The sequence below is a fragment of the Equus przewalskii genome, chromosome 2, assembly GCF_037783145.1.
Source record: "Equus przewalskii isolate Varuska chromosome 2, EquPr2, whole genome shotgun sequence".
Classification (NCBI taxonomy): domain Eukaryota; kingdom Metazoa; phylum Chordata; class Mammalia; order Perissodactyla; family Equidae; genus Equus; species Equus przewalskii.
Genome location: NC_091832.1, coordinates 118,725,291 through 118,746,037, shown reverse-complemented (window position 1 = coordinate 118,746,037; position 20,747 = coordinate 118,725,291). Strand labels below are relative to the sequence as shown.

General features: G+C 41.2%; 1 protein-coding gene across 14 annotated transcripts in view; it reads right to left on the bottom strand.

Annotated features, from left to right (window-relative positions):
* TBCK (TBC1 domain containing kinase) overlaps positions 1-20,747 on the bottom strand; it is a 198,734-nt gene that overhangs the window by 19,247 nt on the left and 158,740 nt on the right. For 6 of the 14 annotated variants that reach the window (XM_008512803.2, XM_070611783.1, XM_070611793.1 and 3 more), the window contains 2 exons: positions 17,993-18,168; positions 2,677-2,836 (listed from right to left, as the gene is read on the bottom strand). In XM_008512803.2, the coding sequence (XP_008511025.2) occupies positions 2,677-2,836; positions 17,993-18,168 (336 nt within the window). Of the gene's footprint in view, positions 1-808; positions 930-2,676; positions 2,837-11,620; positions 11,671-16,036; positions 16,112-16,931; positions 18,169-20,747 lie in introns of those variants that run through there. The other 8 variants (XM_070611788.1, XM_070611795.1, XM_070611790.1 and 5 more) reach the window with 4 other exon arrangements.

Here is a 20,747-nt window from a genome sequence, read left to right as displayed (position 1 = left end):
CAGAAGACGTGGAAGTCAGCCTCCTGGGGCAGAGAGCAGGGTGAAGAAGTGTGGAGGATGGATCTGGAGGGAGGTGGGGTGAATGGAAGAGATCCAGCACAACCATGGATACATAGTAGAATCGCAGGAAATACGCTTTAAATTGAGAAGCTTCCAAGTTAGAGGGAGGGAGGCATTAGTAAAGCCATCCAGGTTTATACAGCAGACAAAAAGATGATGCAACAGTACAAGCAAATAAATATTCAAAGTTCTCTTTAGCCTCATGATGAGAGGTAAAGAGACATCTCTACAGAAATATTTAAAACCGTTTCTCAAAAATTATTTCCTGATACAGACTGAAGCATTAATGGCTGAGGATACAACTTGTTCAGTCACTGTTGCCCACAAGTACGAATGATCATGGGAGTTTGGAGAAGGAACAGTTCATGATAGCATCTGGTTTTTGATAAGCAAGATGCTGACTAATTTATTCAGAATGTGATGGCCCTTTATTTATCACTATTATTATATGTTATTATTTCATCTGAATGGTTATGCCTCCAGATTTCCTTCATATTTTGAACTTTTAAATTTATTCACACTGTGATAGACTATAGCATTTTACACAGTGTCTTGCATATAACAGATGACAAACGCTTTATAATTGGTTATTTAACGAAATAAATAAGTTATCTACCTATTTATACATATATTTTGACCTTTATGGTAAAATTAGAATAAATATAAGTCTGGAGATTAATACAATAAGCAGAATGTTTGGAAACATTTGGGATATTTAACAAGATTAAATCATACACGGTCTACTTACTAGATACCATCTTTCAAATGGTGAATGCTTTATGAAAATAGAGCCTTAAGCTTCATAGCACTTAGAGGAAGAAAGTTTATTTCAGGTCTTAGTTTCATACACCAGGAAGAACTATGGTGATCTGTGAAAAGTCAGAAAAAGCCTATTTTAAAAAAACAGGACAAATGGCAGCATTCAGACTCACAAGCCTTGAGAGGTCACTGGGTTAAGGGTGTGGCCTGTAGAGTCACTTAGACTCGTGTTTCAGTCCAGGCTCTGACACAGGCAAATCAGATAAACTCTGAGTCTAAGTTTTTCTCATATGTAAAATGCGTAGAATAATGCCTTCCTCATAGAATTGTTATGAAGAATAAAATAATGTATGTAAAGTGCCTAGAACACAAAGATCAGCAATAATTGGGAGTATTATCATTGTAAGATTTCTTCCTAAGGCTGTATATGACTTGGAACCCAGAATATGTGATTTTCAATAGTATTTCTGTGGGTTGAATGTATTGATATGTATTGTAATTGAGATTGGAATGATATGGCAATACAGATTAATGTAGCAGCAGCAGTATTTGGTAGTAGTAAAATAATAATAATTATTAATTTAACAGCTTACATCAACATAATTTAGATACTACAGCTTTAGTTCTAAAATGTTCTCATTTCCTAAAAATTGTGCATTAGTCATTTATATATTGGCTTTCCCTGAAACAGGTGTATTTAGCTGCTGGACATAGTTTTATAAGGGAGGAGTGAGTGATTTATGACTTATAACTAATACCTCTCAGAGACTTCCTCAGTGTGGTCAGTCAGCTCCATCACCACTGACAACCTTCCTTTAGGATCAGGAGCCAGTGCGACCACCAGCCCTGCCCCTCCGAGACAAGCATTACTGGATGCTGACAGTGGCCTGTGGCTAAAAGCCCTCAACGTCTCAGGTGAGTGCATTTCTAGTGATTACATTTTGGGATTATCCAGTTTATACAGACATGAGGAATGCACATATTAGAGGAGAATACTTATTTCCACTGCCGATTTCTTTGAGGAGGAAATTTTCCAAGTACAGTCCTGACTTTCTGTCCCTCTATTCACTCTGCCCTGGGAAGCGGGGGATGTACTTGGTAAACTGTGAAGGCTCAGTCCTGCCCTTCTTCTTCTTGGGAACAAGCGGCCCGCAGGGAGCAGGCCACCTCTGCTACGTTCCCCGGAGCAGATTCTTCCTCCTCGTCCTGGCTCAGCGCTGCCCACATCTAGATTTGTTCTCTAATTCTGGGGGATTCGTGAGCAAGCCCAGTGCACACTCATATGAAACCATCTTCTCCAACTTGTCTTTTGTAAAAACTAAAGGTGGTATTTTTGACCTCCATCTGCTACTCTTTATTTTTCAATCTGCTTAGAACATAGCGGGGGGATAGGGAAGCCATTTTGTTTCATATACCCCTCATATCTGAAAGTTGATAACCTTCCTGAATTCTCTATCATCAAAAAGCTTTGGTCCCAGAGTAAGCAAAACTCCCACATCCAACAACGCCCATCGTGACCATCTTTCAGAGCCTCCGATCAAGCCTAAGTGTTCTTTTCCATGGGAAGGAAGTGAAGCTACTTCTTCATAACTTCAGAAAGCAGTTAAAAACACCACCTTAGGCTATCACTGGATTTTTCTAAGCTTACTATTGATCCTGATGCTGTACACTGATGAAAAAAGGTTGAATTCTTTCATTGGGAAAAGGTGGACCAACTCTTCTATGTAATATAGACACATCTGGAAAGCTTGTTTGATTTGTGACCAATTCCCAAAGAAATCTACTTTAGATAGTCTGTGATAGCAGGCAGGTAAACAACTCATCGTCACGTGCACAGGACGTCCTGAGCACGCGTACCTCTGCTGTGTGCTTTGCCACGTGTCCCACGATGACGACGACCTTCCCCTTGAAGCTCTGCAGCATGGCGGTGTGCGGACCCTGGGCAAGCCCCCCTTCTGCCGTGAAAGCAGCGCTGAACGGGATGTTGATGCTGCCTGAAATGTGGCCCCGAACGAAACTGAGGGGGACAGTTAAGGAAAACACGCATTTGTGCGCAGACTTGAGTGCGTGAGACAAACTCACAGAGAGGTCACTGATTCCCAGAAGACGGTACTATTAAAATCAAAAACAAACGGAGACCAGGCCTGAAAATTCCCTGAGCAAACAAAACCAGTTTAGTCATACGACTAAAGCTTAATTTAGCTTATTTTGCAAGATATGTGAGGCTAGTTTGACCTGGGTCACTTCTTGCTTATGCCTCTAAAAATCCTAAGTGAAACTTAAATCGTTCCCCAAACTGATACGAAGTAACTATCCAATTCTCTTTCATTTGAGAAAATTCTAATACTGTTACTAATCACTGAAAAAACACAGCCACTTCCTCCACCCGGGAGCTGCGTTATGACAGTGTCCCTCTGAACTGCCATGTTCTCGCGTCAGTGCTCCTGGTTTGTAAACTGTCTTTTTGGTGAGTGAACAATAAACTTTTACTAATGACTACCTCAGTGATTCATTGGTTTTACTCCTGTTTTTCCTGAACTTTTGACAGTTCTAAACATTTTCCAAGCTCACATATTTTATCTAAAAGAAGTAAGGCACCTCTAAGGAAAAAAAAGTTAAACGTGAAAATGGAACGGAAAAGAGAAATGAAGAAGACTATCCAAAGACACAAAAAGACTTTCCTGATCAAAGGAAGTATTGGGAAAGTGGTCAGGATGCAGAACATCAGTGGCAGTCAGATAGTTGCACAACGTTCATGCCTCTCAGTTCATCATGCCTGTGACGATTACTTTACAGCTCTTAAGGTAATACAGCCAAGCGGATATTCTCAGATCTAACTTGATACTGCAAAGCCTATCTACTTTGGGCAGGCTACTGTGAAATGGGACTCTGTTTAGAACTGCTAGAGGTCATCAGCACTGGTTGGAAGCATTTCTGTTGTTGGTCTATTTCTCAAGTAAACTGAACTCACATTTCCATTCTTTCCAAGTTCATGTTCTCCAAAGGGGGTGACATTTTATTATATTTGCACTTTAGAAGGGTTCTGATGGTTTCATTGACAATTACTCTTAATTTTGAATTGAAAGCATGTATTAGCTTAAAATATTTAAAACCACATAAGATTTTAAAGAAAAAATATATGCCCCCCCAAAGTAATTAAAAAGTACAATTAAAAAGATGATTCTTCATATAGTCTATAGAGGAAGGCATTCTTAAATATTATTAATCAAATAACTCTTTAGATAAACATAAAATAACTGTGAAAACTGCTCTGAAAGAGATGCATATGATGCTTTGATAGGATAGATCAACTTGGGGAGAACAGGGAAGGTTTTCACTGAGAAAGTAAGTAATGGCTAAGTTAAATTTTGAAGAATTAATAAAAATTAACTAGGCAAAGGGATGGAATGAAGGTGGGACAGGGTGGTGGAAGAGAAAAAAGTTTCAGGCAGAAATGTTAGGCTGATAGTGGGCAGCACATGGCTAAGAAGAAGCAAGGAGGCCAGAGCTAGCAGAATTCAGAGAGCAAAGAGATAAGATGATCCTGGAAACGGATGAGAGGCCAGACTTGCGCGGCTCGTGTTGATAACAGTGGTCCTTATCCCAGAGCAATGAAACTCAGAAAGCATTTTAAGCAGAGATGTAACGGATCACATTTGCACTTTGGCAACAATATGGAGAAAGGCTGCAAGCGGAGTGAATGCAAAGACTATGAGAAGTCTAGACAATCTCTCTTCCCTTCCTTAACAATCCTGATGATGACCACCAAGGGACGTTTGTGTTCAAAAGAGGCATTTTCCTCTAAACTTCCATTTTAGATCCGTTCTTTAAAAAATGGAAAAGTCATAGAGTTTTAAAAGGTTATGCCATGAACAACTAGTATTCCCCCAAAAACTCATCAGTCATTACTGCAGAAGAGGGAAAATTATAATTATTTATTGACATGACAGATTCTCAATTGCCCTAATTTGCAGGTTCAGCTTTAGAATACTACTTCTCTCTTTCTGTTTCTCTCTCTGTCCATCTTTCTCTCTCATTAATGGAGAGGAGAAATTTGAGACTCCTACTTTCACTAAGGATGGTGGTGATTGACATCTGAATTCGAAAATTTAAGTCAGCTGCTGCTTCATCACTTTTTCTTTAAGGACAAGCATCTGGCATTAATAATGAGGGAAAGGACCATAAAAAATTCTGAAAAATGAAGAGACAGATAGAACAAACACTAGCATCCCAGTGTACATTGTTCAGTTAGCGTCTTCTATAATGTTCAGAGAATTAATGATCATGGGGAGATCACCCTTGAAGTTCATCAGCACAATTTGTCAAATGTTTACAATTATTCAGTATTCTCACTTGCAGTTTCATGAACAGTAATGACTTGTCCTCAGCTCTGATTACTGATAGGACTTGTATCTTCAGTGAGGACATATCTTAAAATGAAAATTGTTGATCCTACAAACTTAAGAACCTAACAACTCAAACCTGCTCAGCAAATGGGTCTGCATCTGCCAGTCTGGATCAGTCGCCAGACAGAGTTTCTGTGTTTATCAGAGAGACCTTATCAACTGTGAACATTTTTCATTTCTAGTACTTTCACAGCAGCAAAGCGATACAAACCTATCCCAAGCCAAGGCTGCAGCAGCCATGTCTGGGTGCCTGCCTGTGCCCTGCTTCCTTGTGTGAAGGGGCCTCCGCTACTGCCCCTGAGGAAGGAGTGGGTCTAGCCGGCACGTTTGCATCAGATGACCCTGCCGCAGGCATGACTGACAGGATGGTGGGGGGGAGGAGGGCGGGGGACAGCTGATGCAGGCGGAGCCAATCAGATCCTGTCCCTCAAAAGTCAGAAATAAAAGATAAAAGACAATGCTTAGACTGTGTGAAGCTTTACAATGTAAAGTCACATTTGAGTGCCTCCTACATACAATTTGTTCACCTACATCTTAAAAAATTAGTGACTCTAGAAATAAAATTACTTATTTTACAAGATAAATTCTATAAATATTTGGTTTAAAAAAAGTATGCATCTGTACCCAATACCCAATATCTAATATCTATATCCAAAATCATGGATGAGCTTCCAGATGATTTTCTGGGCTCAGTATCAGCAATTTATTATGTGCTTTTTTTTTTTCCAGGAAGATTGGCCCTGAGCTAACATCTGCTGCCAATCCTCCTCTTTTTGCTGAGGAAGACTGGCCCCTGAGCTAACATCCGTGCCCATCTTCCTCTACTTTATATGTGGGATGCCTACCACAGCATGGCTTGACAAGCGGTGCCATGTCTGCACCGAGGATCTGAACCGGCGAACCCCAGGCTGCCGAAGCGGAATGTGCACACTTAACCACTGCGCCATGGGGCTGGCCCCCATATTATGTGCTTTTTAAGAAGATTTTAGTCCAAATTGCCTTTTAGTCTCAAGAAGTATGTCATAAACTTGTTATCATCCTAGAATTTTCTGTTGGTTGTGCTTTATAGTTTGATGTTTTAAAAGAAATCTAGATTAAATGTTAAAATGCTGGACAACATATCATGGTGACAGAGTCTTTTTGGGAAGCAGACAGTTATAATCCCAAATGCAAAACTATTCCAAACCTTTCTGAAGCTATTTTAACTTTGGATGGTAAGGCACAAAAGACAAAAAGCCTTAACCCACACTGCCCTATTCTTAGTCGAATTCAATCGAAAAGTCCTGGAAACATGTAAGAGCACTCATCCAAGAACACTCCAGTCATAAAACTTCCAGTGTAAATAAGATTGGGTAGGCATGGAGGATTGTGGACGGGGCAGTCAAACCTCTAAATATCGACCCTTCACAGCATTACTGGCAACAACAGAGAATGAGACTGGCCTAGTTACACATTAACATTTACAAGGAACATTCTCTTTTGGGCATGTTGAACAATGAAGACAATTTTGGTTATTAAGGATCTCGTTCCCTTGGTGATATTTAAGTTTCTTTGCCTACATTAAAGATTCTCATGTGTCACACACGTTTATGACGAAGTAGAACTTCGGCAGTTTCTAAACGCCTGAGAGGCTGTCAGATTAGATTGGGAAGGCACACAGTTAAGTCCTTTTCCACCTTCTGGTTCCTTCAGAATCATAATAAAGTATTAGGTATTTGAAAAATGAGCAAAGAACAGATTTCTGTATATTTTGTGTTAAGTGGACAGAAACAGAAGACAACTTCTGACGCACAGTGACTAGTTCTCAAAGTCAACTCTGACTGGTTCTGGGCAAACTACGCCATGGAGAGCAAAACGACAGGGAACACGCGGAAAGAAGCGCTTTCTCCAGGCTCTGAGGACGTCAGTTTACGCCCTGGCCCGCAGTGGAAGACAAGCAGGCACAGGCTCTCAGACCGAGGTGGCATTGGAGATGAACACGCAACAACACATCTTCTAGGATTATGATGGCCACTTCATCGCTGTCCTCACATTCTAGACAAAAATGTGGCTTCTCTGCATTTGCCCTTTGCATTTAAAAAAGGCACTGCTTGCCAGCATGACGCAGCTACAGGGTAAACGATACCCACACTTAACAGAGGTTCTGTCATGAGTGCACGAGCCCACAGGCAGATGCGAGGCTATAAAGTGGAGAACTTAGCAAACCTCGGCTTCAAAGTGCCCGGTTGAGAGACTGTTAAGGCCATAGAAGCTCAAGTATTTACGTGCCCCACTCACATATACATCCGGAAGCTGTAATTCTAACAATGCCCACCGCAGTTTTCAGGTTGGTTCTGGCAGGCAGGGCAGTGGCACTTGTGGGCACTACCTTTCTAACTTTTCAGTGTCTTTAAGACATTTTTGATGGCATACTTGAAGGAATTAAAAGATAAAAGACATAATAAAGAAGTCAGCAGTAATTACAATGAAATCTCTACTACGGAATAATAGTAGCTATAAAAGCAAAAATGCGTGGTGTTGTAGCAGGGACCTGGCCAGGTGTTTGACTAGGGCTGTTTATCACCCCGATTGCACTCTGTGATACATCCTAGTAAACGTAAGACTTTTCTTTGGTGAGTGGTGACCTTACCCACTTGCAGTTAGCTGTTCCCTTCCCCAAAAACATACCCCTCAGTCCAACAGTCCATTTGGCAGACATTGACAAAAAGCATTCCAGTGTGTGCTTATAACAAAATAAATGCTCACATTAAACAAAATCTGGTAGCCCAAGGTACAAATAGATCAAAAAAGTACTTTAAATCTTTTTTAACGGAAGAGTTGCATTATTATTTATTATATTAATAGGTAAGGATGATTTTCTAAGATATGAAGACTTTCCTGTATTCATAAGTCAGTCTCTGTAACAATACTGCAAGTAGATGTGCCATAGGTTAATCAAGCAGATAGAAAAAATATCAGTTCTAAGAATAATATAGGTACCTTGTATAAGTATTACATAGGGAAATGTTCATTTACCAGAAAGACTATTTACTTGACAAAAAGATTTTAAAATTCCTTTAAAATCTCTGACAGCTCAAAATTCAACACAGCTACAATCTCACGTTTTTCTAAATCCTAAAAGAGCACAGCATGTTGTTGGGTACCACAATTAGTAACATCATAGCTCTACATACAAAGCACGCCAGCTTTCCACCAGACCACTGATAAAGGTACCTTTATGTTGGCTTGTTCGTTTCCTATGTTAACTAGTTTAGAATTAGTGTTACAGAGCCAAAAGCAAAGGCTACCTTTAGTAACCAAAACGGAATATGGAATTAAGGCCAGAGTTTCCTCATATACAATGTAACTAAATAGCATTAATTTATATAAAAATCATATTTTTAGATACCATTTTTCCTTTCTAATCTATTGCTGCTTTCTTTGAATGGCACCACCCTCCCCCCAACCGTCTAAAACCTCATTTCTGACGTCTCATCAGTGGCAACATCCAATATTCTGCTGCACTAATAAATCTGCCCCTCCCCATTTCAGTCCCCATTGCGATGTGCCTCCTTCAGAGTCACTACCTTGAGTTTAGACGATTGCAGTAGCTTCCTGTTTTCTCCAACTCCCACCTTTTCCCTTGGAAGTCCATTTTATTCACAATTTTGTTAGACTAAGAACAAAGTTCTGATAATTACATCCCTGCTGAGAAACCTTCCATGGCTGCCTATGGGGCAAAGCCCAAATTTCTCAGTTCAGCCCTCATGAACAGCACCTAACTACTTCAATTCCAACCAAATGGAACCACACCCTGTTTCCAGTCCACGCTCTGCCTAGCTCCTGTAGTTTTCTCTGCCTCAATACCTTATCTCCCTATTTTTGAGTATTCAAACATTATCCATCCTTCAAGTGGTTCCTCCATGAAACTTTCCCTTCCCGCAGTATCTGTATATCTCCCAGAACAGCAATTTGATGTTGTATAAAACATACTAATGTACATGACTTCCAACAAGACTTCAAACAATTTATAGGAAGGATCTGTATTTATCTCATCTATGAAACTCTTGCAATGCTTTTCTTTTTTTTCTGCTTTATCTCCCCAAATCCCCCCTGGTACACAGTTGTATATCTTAGTTGCAGGTCCTTCTAGTTGTGGCATGTGGGACACTGCCTCAACGTGGCCTGATGAGCAGTGCCATGTCCGCGCCCAAGATCCAAACCAGCGAAACCCTGGGCCGCCACAGCGGAGCACAAGAACTTAAGCACTTGGCCACCAGGCTGGCCCCACAATGCTTAATACTGTGCCTAGAATACATCTTACACATTTGCTGAGTAAATGAATTTCAGAATTGTCCCAAATCTAGAGTAACCTGTGTCAGCAGCAAGTATGCTAGATGCCTCTTGGCCTGCCTGGCTAGCGGCACCACGACCTGTCGATGCCTGCAGGTGCCATGACACGGAATTCCCTTTTGGCAACAAACATATGAGAAAAGGGAAAGAAACAGCAGCAGCAGTCACTTCTGTGGATTTTCTCCAGCACGAGTACTGACCCAAAGGGCCCAGTAAAACTGGCTTCTCTTTGGGCCAAGCCAGAGGCCTCGCTCTTTGTGCCTGCAGACAGGAAGGAATGTTTATGCACATCGGACCTCCGCGTGAGCCCGTCCTTCCAGTCTCGCCTGCCGCTACCTCCACTCTCATCCTTCCTCCACGCTGTGCTAAGCTCTCTAAAATACACACCTGAGCATGCCACTTACCTGATTAAAAGTCTTTAAAAGCTTCTCACAGCCTTTGAAGTAGACCCAAACTTCTCAGCATGTTGTGCGACATTCTCCATGAAGCTGCCTTGCCTTCCACTTCAGTCTCACTTTCCGCCCTCACACACTCCAGACACGCACATTCAGAGTACTTGTGACTCCCTGTACGTGTCCTCACACTCTCTGTGCACCCACACAGTATGTTCTTCAGTCTTTCTTCCTTGCTGGGGTAACTTCTACTTGTCCTTCAAGAACCATCACAGGTGTCGCCTGGCCAAGGTGACCATCCTTCCCACGGCCTTCTGGGCATGCCTCAGAATAGACAATTTCACACTGTATTCTAATCGTCTCTCTAAGGTGTCTATCTTAGCCACAGCCCTGGGAGCTCCTGCTGGGCAGGGGCCTGGCAAAGCAGGTCCTCAAGCAGGACTGACTGGCTGACTGAACGAGACTGTACGACACTGAGGCACTAGGGCTATGGACGGGTCTCAGAGCAAACAGGAGCCCTTCCATGTTAAAGTACCTCTCACAACTGACTACTGATCCACACGGTGGAGTCACTCCTCAGCAGTGGCTACTGTATATGCCCACATCCTACAAGGTCCATTCAGATACGGGAATACCACTGGATAGAAACTTTTTAAACATACATTCATTTATTTAATCCTCAAAACAACCTAGGAATGTGACATTATTATTATCCAATTTTTACAGATAGGGAAATCAAGGCCCAGACATGTTTAGGAACTTTACTAGCATCAAAAGCTAGACAGCTCAAATCCGGCTCTGAAGTCCTCGATCTTAGCCCCTACACTTCCCTGTCAGGGACCAGTATATGCATCATACGCATGTTTGTGTAAATGCAGACACACACACCCCCCTTCCCAGTTAGATCTAAACTCCCGGAGGCCAGCGACTATCCACCGCCCTTGTCAGTGTCTCCACCACCTTGTCCAGTCTTTGTATACAATAGGTACTGGAATTGTTTGGTTGATGGACTGTTGGTTCTTCCACTCACTTTTGGGGGACCTGAGATTTTCAGCAGCAAGCAGGAGAACTCTGGGGTGGAAGAGGGGAGAAACAGAATTTCGGAATAGGGCTGGACACTCTGGAATTCTTGGTTTCCAGTTCGAAGACTGCAAGCTTTGAGGACAGACTTGTACAAGAGATGATACTGATGTCAAAGCTCTTGAAAGTGGAATAAAATCCCCTTCTCAAAAAGCAAAATAAAACTCAAACCATATTATGGTCACAGTTTCTCCCCGAAATTTTAATTCAGATAATTTTAACCTAGAACAAAATGGGATGAAAAAAATCTTACTAAACTTCCTTACTATCTGTCCTGATCTGAACACAGGTACCTCTAAATGACTTTGAAGAAGATTTTAGAAATTAATTCTTCAGGACACAGAGACAAGAACACCACCAGCATTTACTAAGGATGACTAACATGGTTTAACAGAAAACAACTGAGTGTATGTGTTTTTCAAATTAAAAAAAATTTAAACCTGAGATTGTCTTTCCTATAGCTTCTTATATTTTTTAAAAATGTAAGAGTTTTACAAATACAGTTGCAAAAACTCAGCCTTGACTTCAAGCAAATGAGAATAACATTCCTTTAAAGTATTTCTGGTGACAGGTAACACCAGTCGGACTCACATTTACTGACTAAGACCACTCTTAAAACGAACTCCAGGAAATCTGAAACCCTAAATGTTCAGAACTATTAAGGAAAACAACAATTTGGCTTGCATATTACCTTTGAAACTATTAACATTACGTATGAAATTTATGCCACTACATGAGAAACATTTTCTATTGCCTCTTTAAAAATATGCAATTGTTTGCTCTGAAATCCCTAAATGTACTGAAGAACAAATGTAACTGACTTGAATCTTGATCTAGATTAACATTTCATGTTTCTTTCTTATAAAACAAACAAAGGGGCTGGCCTGGTGGCACAGCGGTTAAGTTTGTGTGCTCTGCTTCAGAGGCCTGGGGTGCACAGGTTCGGATCCCAGGCGCAGACCTACACACTGCCTGGCAAGCCATGCTGTGGCAGGCGTCCCACATATCAAATAGAGGAAGATGGGCACAGATGTTAGCTCAGGGCCAGTCTTCCTCAGCAAAAAGGGGAGGATTGGTGGCGGATGTTAGCTCAGGGCTAATCTTCCTCAAAAAAAAACAAAAACAAAAACAGAAACAAAAATAAAATATGACTTCAACAAAAACTTTGCTGTTTAGCCTCCCTGATGTTAGCTGTTCAGCTCTGATAGTAAGCGTTCAGACTAGATTATCTCTGGGTCCCTTCTTATTCTGAAGTTGGGATCACGTCTTTACTGTCAGGTGGGAGCAGTGTGTCTTCACGTCCTCAGGCTTTCCTTCTGTGCCCCCGCCCCGGCCCCCCCCAGTGGCCCCCTGCCTCCCCCGACACCCCCCGACAGCCCTGCCAGGGTTGGGGGTGCCCTCAGATTGCTGCTGTGCTTCTCGCCTGCAACCACAGAAACTGATCGCAGATCACCTCCTGCGGGCACTGCTATTTCAACTAGGAATATTTATATCACAAGCTAAATGGCTGAAGCTTCAAGAGAATTTCAAGTAACAGAGTTCAGGACATGCTATCCCAAAATATGGCATCTTGGCAGACTGAATATTCTAAGTTCAAGGTATATGAGAAATGGCCTGTGCAGGAGGCCCTTTCTGACCTTCCCTGAATCAGGTCACAGAAGCGTCAACTGAGAGGTGCCCTCCCTGGACCCGGAGGATAGGAACATCCTTTCTCCGAGACGGAGGGACATCACCGAGAGGAAAGGAACGGAGAGGCCTCGCTCAGTGTCCCCAGGTTTAACTGCCCTTGACTCACACCCTCTTGCCCTCTTGCTTCTTCCCATGACTGTCCACTCTTTATCAGACCTAGCACAAAAATGCTCAGGTTTAACCACTTCTTTAGGTTGTCATTTCCTTATGAAGGCTCCCTTGTGACACAACACTTATATTAAATAAATCCATGTGCTTTCTCTTGTTAATTTGTCTTCTGTACAGGGGCCCCAGCCAAGAACTTGGAAGGGAAGAGGAAAAACATATTTTTCCTCCCCTACACACATAGAAGGATTCTAGGGGGTGGTAAGGCTGTCCCTTAAATTCACTGGTAGATGGTCACTTGTTTTGCCAAAGGATAAGATTGCCTCCTTCTTCATGAATAACCATTTCAATTATTTTACATAGGTAAAAAGACGCTATGAAACTTAATTTTAGATATTTAATCTCCTGAAAGCACAAATTAGAAAAACAAAATTTTCACCCATATGAAGATCTAAGAACTGGGTTAGACAAAGTTTTCCCGTTTAAATGATCTATCAAAGCAAAATAGAGGATAAAAATGATATAGGGAGACTACAAACAATTTGAAAAACACTATAAACAACACTTCAAAAATAACTTACTTCTTTTGGGGAAGAAAAAGGTATTATAGAAAGTATCTTTTTTTTCTCTACTGTATAGGACTACATTTTGTTTGGCAAAGGGGAAATGAAATTATTTAAAAAATATACCAGTATTAAGTGTTTATTCATCTTTTTAAACAGATTGGTAGAGTCACATAAATCACAGTTCAATTGCAAAGATTTACCCTGGTCAGAATTAAAGAGTTACTCTATAAAAATTCATTTTTTTAGTTCCATTTTCCTTGAATCTGTGGCTATGTCTGTATGAAGACAACTATTGGTAGGTTTGTTCCCTTGAGATTGGGCCCCTATACAGAGCCTGAAAGTAATAGCTAAGTCTGTGTGTAAGATTTGAAGGAAAGTGTACAGCATCTGAACACATGGTTGGGATCAACACGTCTCATTCAGTCATTAATTTATACTGATTCTTTTGTCTCAACCTGTTTATGCTAACAGCCCTAGGGAGAGACCAATCAGGCACCTGCTCAAAGCTTAGGGGCACGAGCTTGGTCTACCAGCTGCAGCTGCATGGCTGTGGCAAGTTGCTCAGCCTTTTTAGCCTCAGTTTCTTCATAAGTAAAACAGAGATATTAATGGTATTGACATCATAGGGCTAGCACCACGACTGCACACCGTGAGCGCTTAATGCTAGCAATTATTAGAAGTCAATTCACTTACATCTGTCCATTCCAAGTGCCTCTTGTTCTACACTAACAGCTAAAGCCTACGACTGCCGCCATGGACATTTGCATCTTACAGGACAGTAAAAAGTGAGAAGCCCACAGTGTACATCTCTAATTGTGGATTTTCAGGAATTAGTGATACACGTATCCTAGGATTAGGGCATATTAGTAATCCTAAAATCACACTGCAGAGATTTCTGACCATCCCATGCCTTCTCTTGGCTTCAGTGACCTTAACTCCTGGCTTCATCTCTTCCTTTGCTGGCCTCCTTGCTGGTACGAAACGGCCAAGCATGTTCATACACCTGGCTCTTTGTGCTCACTCTTCCTTCTGCCCAGAATGCTCCTCCCCATGGCATTTTCAGCCTGCCTCTTTATGCCATCCAACTCTGGCGAAATACCACCTTTTCTCAGAGGCTTTCCTTGGCTACTTTATCAGACTTTATTACTCTCTATCCTTCTCCTTGCTTTATTCTTAGGTACAGCACTTATGCTATCTAAGATTATATGATGGATATATTTATCTATGGCTCCAATTAAAATGTGATTTCCACGAGTCAGGGAATTTGTCATTTGGTTCAACAACAAATCCTCAAAATCTAGTACACTAACTACTGACTGGCACATACTAAGACAGTCAGTAAATACTTGTTGGATGAACAAATGTATTGGATGAATGCTGCTAGCTCTAAATTCTGATTCTGCTGACTTCTTGTAAGTACAGTCTTGCTTCTGGGTTTAAAGGAAGAAAGACTTCAGAAGTCACTGGATCACTTAACAGAATGTAAAAGGCTTCTATCCAGCCAACTACCCCTACGCTGTAACTGTGATGGGTACAGGCAGGAGACTGCGGGGCTGGGTCTGCTGTCCTGCTTTCTTCCTTATGGGAGGATTTTCTGGGTGCTTCCGCCTGCTGCTGGGTTACCAGGTGATCACGATTGGGCCCTATCCTTGCCTTGCTTCTGCGACCCAGACGTGACTTTCTTGCTGATGTTTTTTTGTTTGTATCATCATGTGGCACTTAATACATGTTGTCTTTACTGTTCATTTATTTGACACAGAAAATATTTTACTGTTTTATATTCTTCATACTAAAAGCAATCTAGTGAATAAGAACAAAACTTTATGCCTTTTTCTTAAAAAAATTATCCACAGCACTATAGATAGTAATATTTCTTGGTTGCTATGAATGATGACATCTAAAAAAAGTCAAATATCCCATTCTAACACATTAATTTGAAGCACTAAATTTATGAGTCTCTTCATTACTATGCACACACTTTCCCCTGCCTTTAATTCCTTGAGAACAGGATTTAAGATTCACAGAGAAAGAAAGAAAGGTCACTTCTTTCCTTGTAGCGTAATCAAACGGTCTGCATCATAAGAGATTATCAAAGATTGCTGAGTTCTCCAGCCTGGGGAGGCCACTGGTATAGTTTGGATGCCTAGTCAAAAGGTATCTTAGAACCTCCAGCTCTCCATTCTTCACTGAGTCCTTGAGACTAGAAGAACCGAATGATAAGCAATGACTCTTGGAAAAGAGTTTAGCTTGTGGTTTCTCTCAAAGTGCTGATTGATACACAGGTGCCAACATTTCGTATTTAGAGGTGGGACAGAAGTAGATATGTGGTGCAATAAGAGGATGCCAGAAAGAAAAAGTTAGGAATGTTGTGAGGATAAATGGCCCAACTTAAAAAAACCTTGGTTTTAAAGCAGGCTTTCAAAAGGAGATTTAAAAACTTCACAAGTTGGGTGCTTTGGGAGGATCATAAAAGATGGCTGAGTTTATTTTCCTTTCTTTACTCCCTTGGAGTCGCCCATTCTAAAGTGGCGCGGAGCACTGTGCGTTCTCTCTAGCCTGCAACTGTAGACAGTAAAACCACCAGGCCACGTCTCTGCCTTGTTCCAACTCTGAACCAAGTGTGGGGGTGACACAGAGGGACTCCTACCTTAGACTCATCCATACTCATCAGAGAATGGAGTTCAGGCTAGCTCTGCTTTCTGCTGTTTTATTTGTGTTTATTCTGCAGAAAATAAAAGAGAGAATCAATGTAAAAATCAGACTGTGAGGTTTGGAAAATCTTGGTGAGTGTCATTTTCATATTGTGTGTATTTTAAAATTTCAAATAGTTATTTATTTGAAAGGAAACATCAGAAGAGTGTGTGTACATAAACTATTTTAGTAATAGTCTTTAAAATTAAAATACGGGGACAGGCCAGTAGTGTAGTAGTTAAGTTCGCTTGCTCCGCTCTGGTGGACTGGGGTTCGCAAGTTCAGATCCTGGGCATGGACCTAGCACTGCTCGTCAAGCCACGCTGTGGCAGCATCCCATATAAAACAGAGCAAGATGGGCACAGATGTGAGCTCAGCGGCAATCTTCCTCACACAAAAAGAAAATTAAAATAGGGCACTATAATGCTACGCTTTTTTTTTTTTTTAAAGATTTTTTAAATTTTTTCCTTTTTCTCCCCAAAGCCCCCTAGTACATAGTTGTATATTTCTCGTTGTGGGTTCTTCTAGTTGTGGTATGTGGGATGCTGCCTCAGTGTGGTTTGATGAGCAGTGCCGTGTCCGCACCCAGGATTCAAACCAACGAAACACTGGGCTGCCTGCAGTGGAGCGCGTGAACTTAACCACTCGGCCATGGGGCCAGCCCCAATGCTACGCTTTTTTGATGGTTTTATGAGAGACTATGGCTAAAGGCTCAACCAAAAGAAAAATAAACTAAAAAGTTAAAAAATTAGAAGCATTTCAAACTCTTGAAGTAACAGACAAGAACAATTTCTACTAGAGCAGGCCCTGGCCAGTGGACTGGAATTCATGCTCCTTGGTGGCCAGCTCACCTCCTCTGCTGAGGGACTTCCAGCACCCCTGATGCCCTGATAACCAGCGACATGAGCACTGTGCTCTCTCCAGACTCAGGGGTCTCCCAGTTTAGGGAAAATAGTAACTTCACAAAAAGATGGGGATGCATCATCTGAAATAGTGGGCTCTCAAATCATATTCTCAGTAATCTAAGATTCTATGGATTGCTTCAGGAGTTCTGCAAATGTATGGTTTGAATGCCATTTCAAAAACTGTGATGGAAAATATGCACATGAAAACTTACTATATGCCAATTTTAACATCTAAGAAAACAGCAACCTGCTAACTCATTTACATACAATCCTCATTTATAGTTCGCGATGCTATAACAGTTATATGTTAACTATGAAGAAAATTAATCACAAAAATTCTTCACATATATTTTATATATTGAGTTTCTAAGAAAGATTTCAATTTAAAAGGGAGGGGCTCTGTTAAAAAAAGTTTGAAAAATCATTCGCTTAGATTCTATAGTAGAGAGAATCAAGGCGTGCTTTCTGAGGATCTGACAGACGATGAAAACATTGTTTCTATTGGGTAACTGTTCGTACCAAATGCTAAACAAAATCACCAGAAGTTACAGGACATTTCTTAGTAAAATGTCAGTGAAAAATACTTCAATTGTTCTCTATAAGCCAATATTTTGGAAATTATAATGAAAACAACTTCAGTGTTGAGATCTGGCAAACTCTCTCTCTAGGTTATGAGGTAGACGAATACTTCATCTCTGGCAAAATTCTATCTACAGCAGGAAGAACTCAAATGCCCTCAAGAACAGCAATGTACACCAGAGAAACACAAAAACCAAGAAAATATCCCAACCTTCTGTGTTGTTTGGAATACATTTTAAGGTCTCTGGTATGTAGTTATCCTATGAAACATTATGAAGTCTATCCTGGCATCCAGTTCGAGAGTATTCAGCTACCTGAACTCAGGGGAATCCCAGATGTATTCTTTGTTTTCACCACACCCTTTAAATGGAAAGGAAGCAGCATGAACAAGGCCGTAGCGCCCTTTAATCTGCACATGTAAAGGATACTCTTCAGTATTCCGGATGTCCACGACCAGGAGCTTCGGTTTACTGGGCTTTGTCTTCTTGGTGGGTGTTTTGAAGTGACCTGTCACTGTGAGCTCGCACAAGTCAATCAGGTCCTCCGCTGAAATCCGTGGGGATACTTCAGACTTCAGGTCATTTAATGGGATGGACTCTCTTGACTGAAAAATGCACAAACACCACAAACATTGAGAATATTATAGAGAGACACACTACAGCCAGTAAAGAGTATCTTCAGGCTCTTGAGATCAATCACTATAGCACATGCGACAACAGGAAACTCTATCTCATTTTAGCAGTAACTATAACTGTATCCCTTCCGACTGTGTAACTGTAGTCCCGGACTCCTTCCTACTGTATAACTATCCCTTCCCACTGTGTAACTGTAGTCCCGCACTCCCTCCTACTGTATAACTATCCCTTCCCACTGTGTAACTGTAGTCCCGCACTCCCTCCTACTGTATAACTATCCCTTCCCACTGTGTAACTGTAGTCCCGCACTCCCTCCTACTGTATAACTATCCCTTCCCACTGTGTAACTGTAGTCCCGCACTCCCTCCTACTGTATAACTATCCCTTCCCACTGTGTAACTGTAGTCCCGCACTCCCTCCTACTGTATAACTATCCCTTCCCACTGTGTAACTGTAGTCCCGCACTCCCTCCTACTGTATAACTATCCCTTCCCACTGTGTAACTGTAGTCCCGCACTCCCTCCTACTGTATAACTATCCCTTCCCACTGTGTAACTGTAGTCCCGCACTCCCTCCTACTGTATAACTATCCCTTCCCACTGTGTAACTGTAGTCCCGCACTCCCTCCTACTGTATAACTATCCCTTCCCACTGTGTAACTGTAGTCCCGCACTCCCTCCTACTGTATAACTATCCCTTCCCACTGTGTAACTGTAGTCCCGCACTCCCTCCTACTGTATAACTATCCCTTCCCACTGTGTAACTGTAGTCCCGCACTCCCTCCTACTGTATAACTATCCCTTCCCACTGTGTAACTGTAGTCCCGCACTCCCTCCTACTGTATAACTATCCCTTCCCACTGTGTAACTGTAGTCCCGCACTCCCTCCTACTGTATAACTATCCCTTCCCACTGTGTAACTGTAGTCCCGCACTCCCTCCTACTGTATAACTATCCCTTCCCACTGTGTAACTGTAGTCCCGCACTCCTTCCTACTGTATAACTATCCCTTCCCACTGTGTAACTGTAGTCCCGCACTCCCTCCTACTGTATAACTATCCCTTCCCACTGTGTAACTGTAGTCCCGCACTCCCTCCTACTGTATAACTATCCCTTCCCACTGTGTAACTGTAGTCCCGCACTCCCTCCTACTGTATAACTATCCCTTCCCACTGTGTAACTGTAGTCCCGCACTCCTTCCTACTGTATAACTATCCCTTCCCACTGTGTAACTGTAGTCCCGTACTCCTTCCTACTGTATAACTATCCCTTCCCACTGTGTAACTGTAGTCCCGTACTCCTTCCTACTGTATAACTATCCCTTCTCACTGTGTAACTGTAGTCCTTACTATGTATGTACTGAGGTTTACATTTTTAGTAGTTTCACAGAGAAAAGCATGACTCTTTTGCATCACTCCAAGCTCTTGGCTCAAATGTGATCGAAAGAGATGAGGCAGATTTTTCCTTATGAGAGCACTGTGTATCTTTAAAAACAGCTCCTTTAAGCACATTTCACTTTGCTTCAAGTATAATTACTGTTGTTGTGAACTGCATTAATTACAATTCTGGTAATATGAGAAACTACACTGAAACTCAGTATATATACTAATTAAATAAACTGGTTCTATTGTATGTATTGGTCTTTTATAACATAACGTTATATATGAATGGTTGAGTGGAAATTAGATTCTCAGAGATGAATGAGGAGCAACATAATGCTTTCTTAGATAGTAAACCAAATTGACAATGTACCTTAATTGTGAAGGAGGTAAAATCAGAATCCAGACTATCAAACCAGTACATTGGTCTAATGTCTATTATATGGCATAAGACTGATTCAGACTAAACGCTATTTACTATTATTCTCCATGCTATTTAGGAGGGAGAAGGATTTTTCCAAACCCCTATTAAAGGCAAGACAATAACACAACTCAATTCAACATAAATTTATTGAGCACTAGTAGTCACTCTTGAAAACTTGAGAATTTAAGAACTTCCAAAATTCACTTGATTGAAATATGGGGATTCAAAAAAATTTTACCTATATGCTTACTAAGTTTTCAAAACTGAGTCTACTTATTATCTCCACTCATTTTCTTTCTTTTCTCAATTCCATTGTGAGATTCCACATTTAGAATTTCCAATTTAGAATTTCTAGGCAGGAGAGAATAAAGCATATGAATCACTTATTGGACCTATTTATTTTGAAAACGAAATGTTTTCAATTGGAGTTTGAACGTCGGCTCTCATCCCTTGGGTTTCCCTTTACTTTGCAGTAAATGCTTTAGTGGTAAAGCACTTGTTCTCTACTTTATTAGCCTTTAAATAGAAATGGGAATTGCTAAGCTTTATGGGTTTATGGTTCTTAAAGAGTAGGCATTAGGAATTTTAATTTTTTAATATTAGGAATTAAAGCTACTTAAACATTCTGAAGTTAAAAGTGCTTCAGGAAGATTAAAGAGCTTTAAAATCAGCAAGCCATCCAATCGATGCTTCCATCCCCTTTTTCATTGGATGGCAATCCCTACAGGTATTTTTCCCAGGCCTCA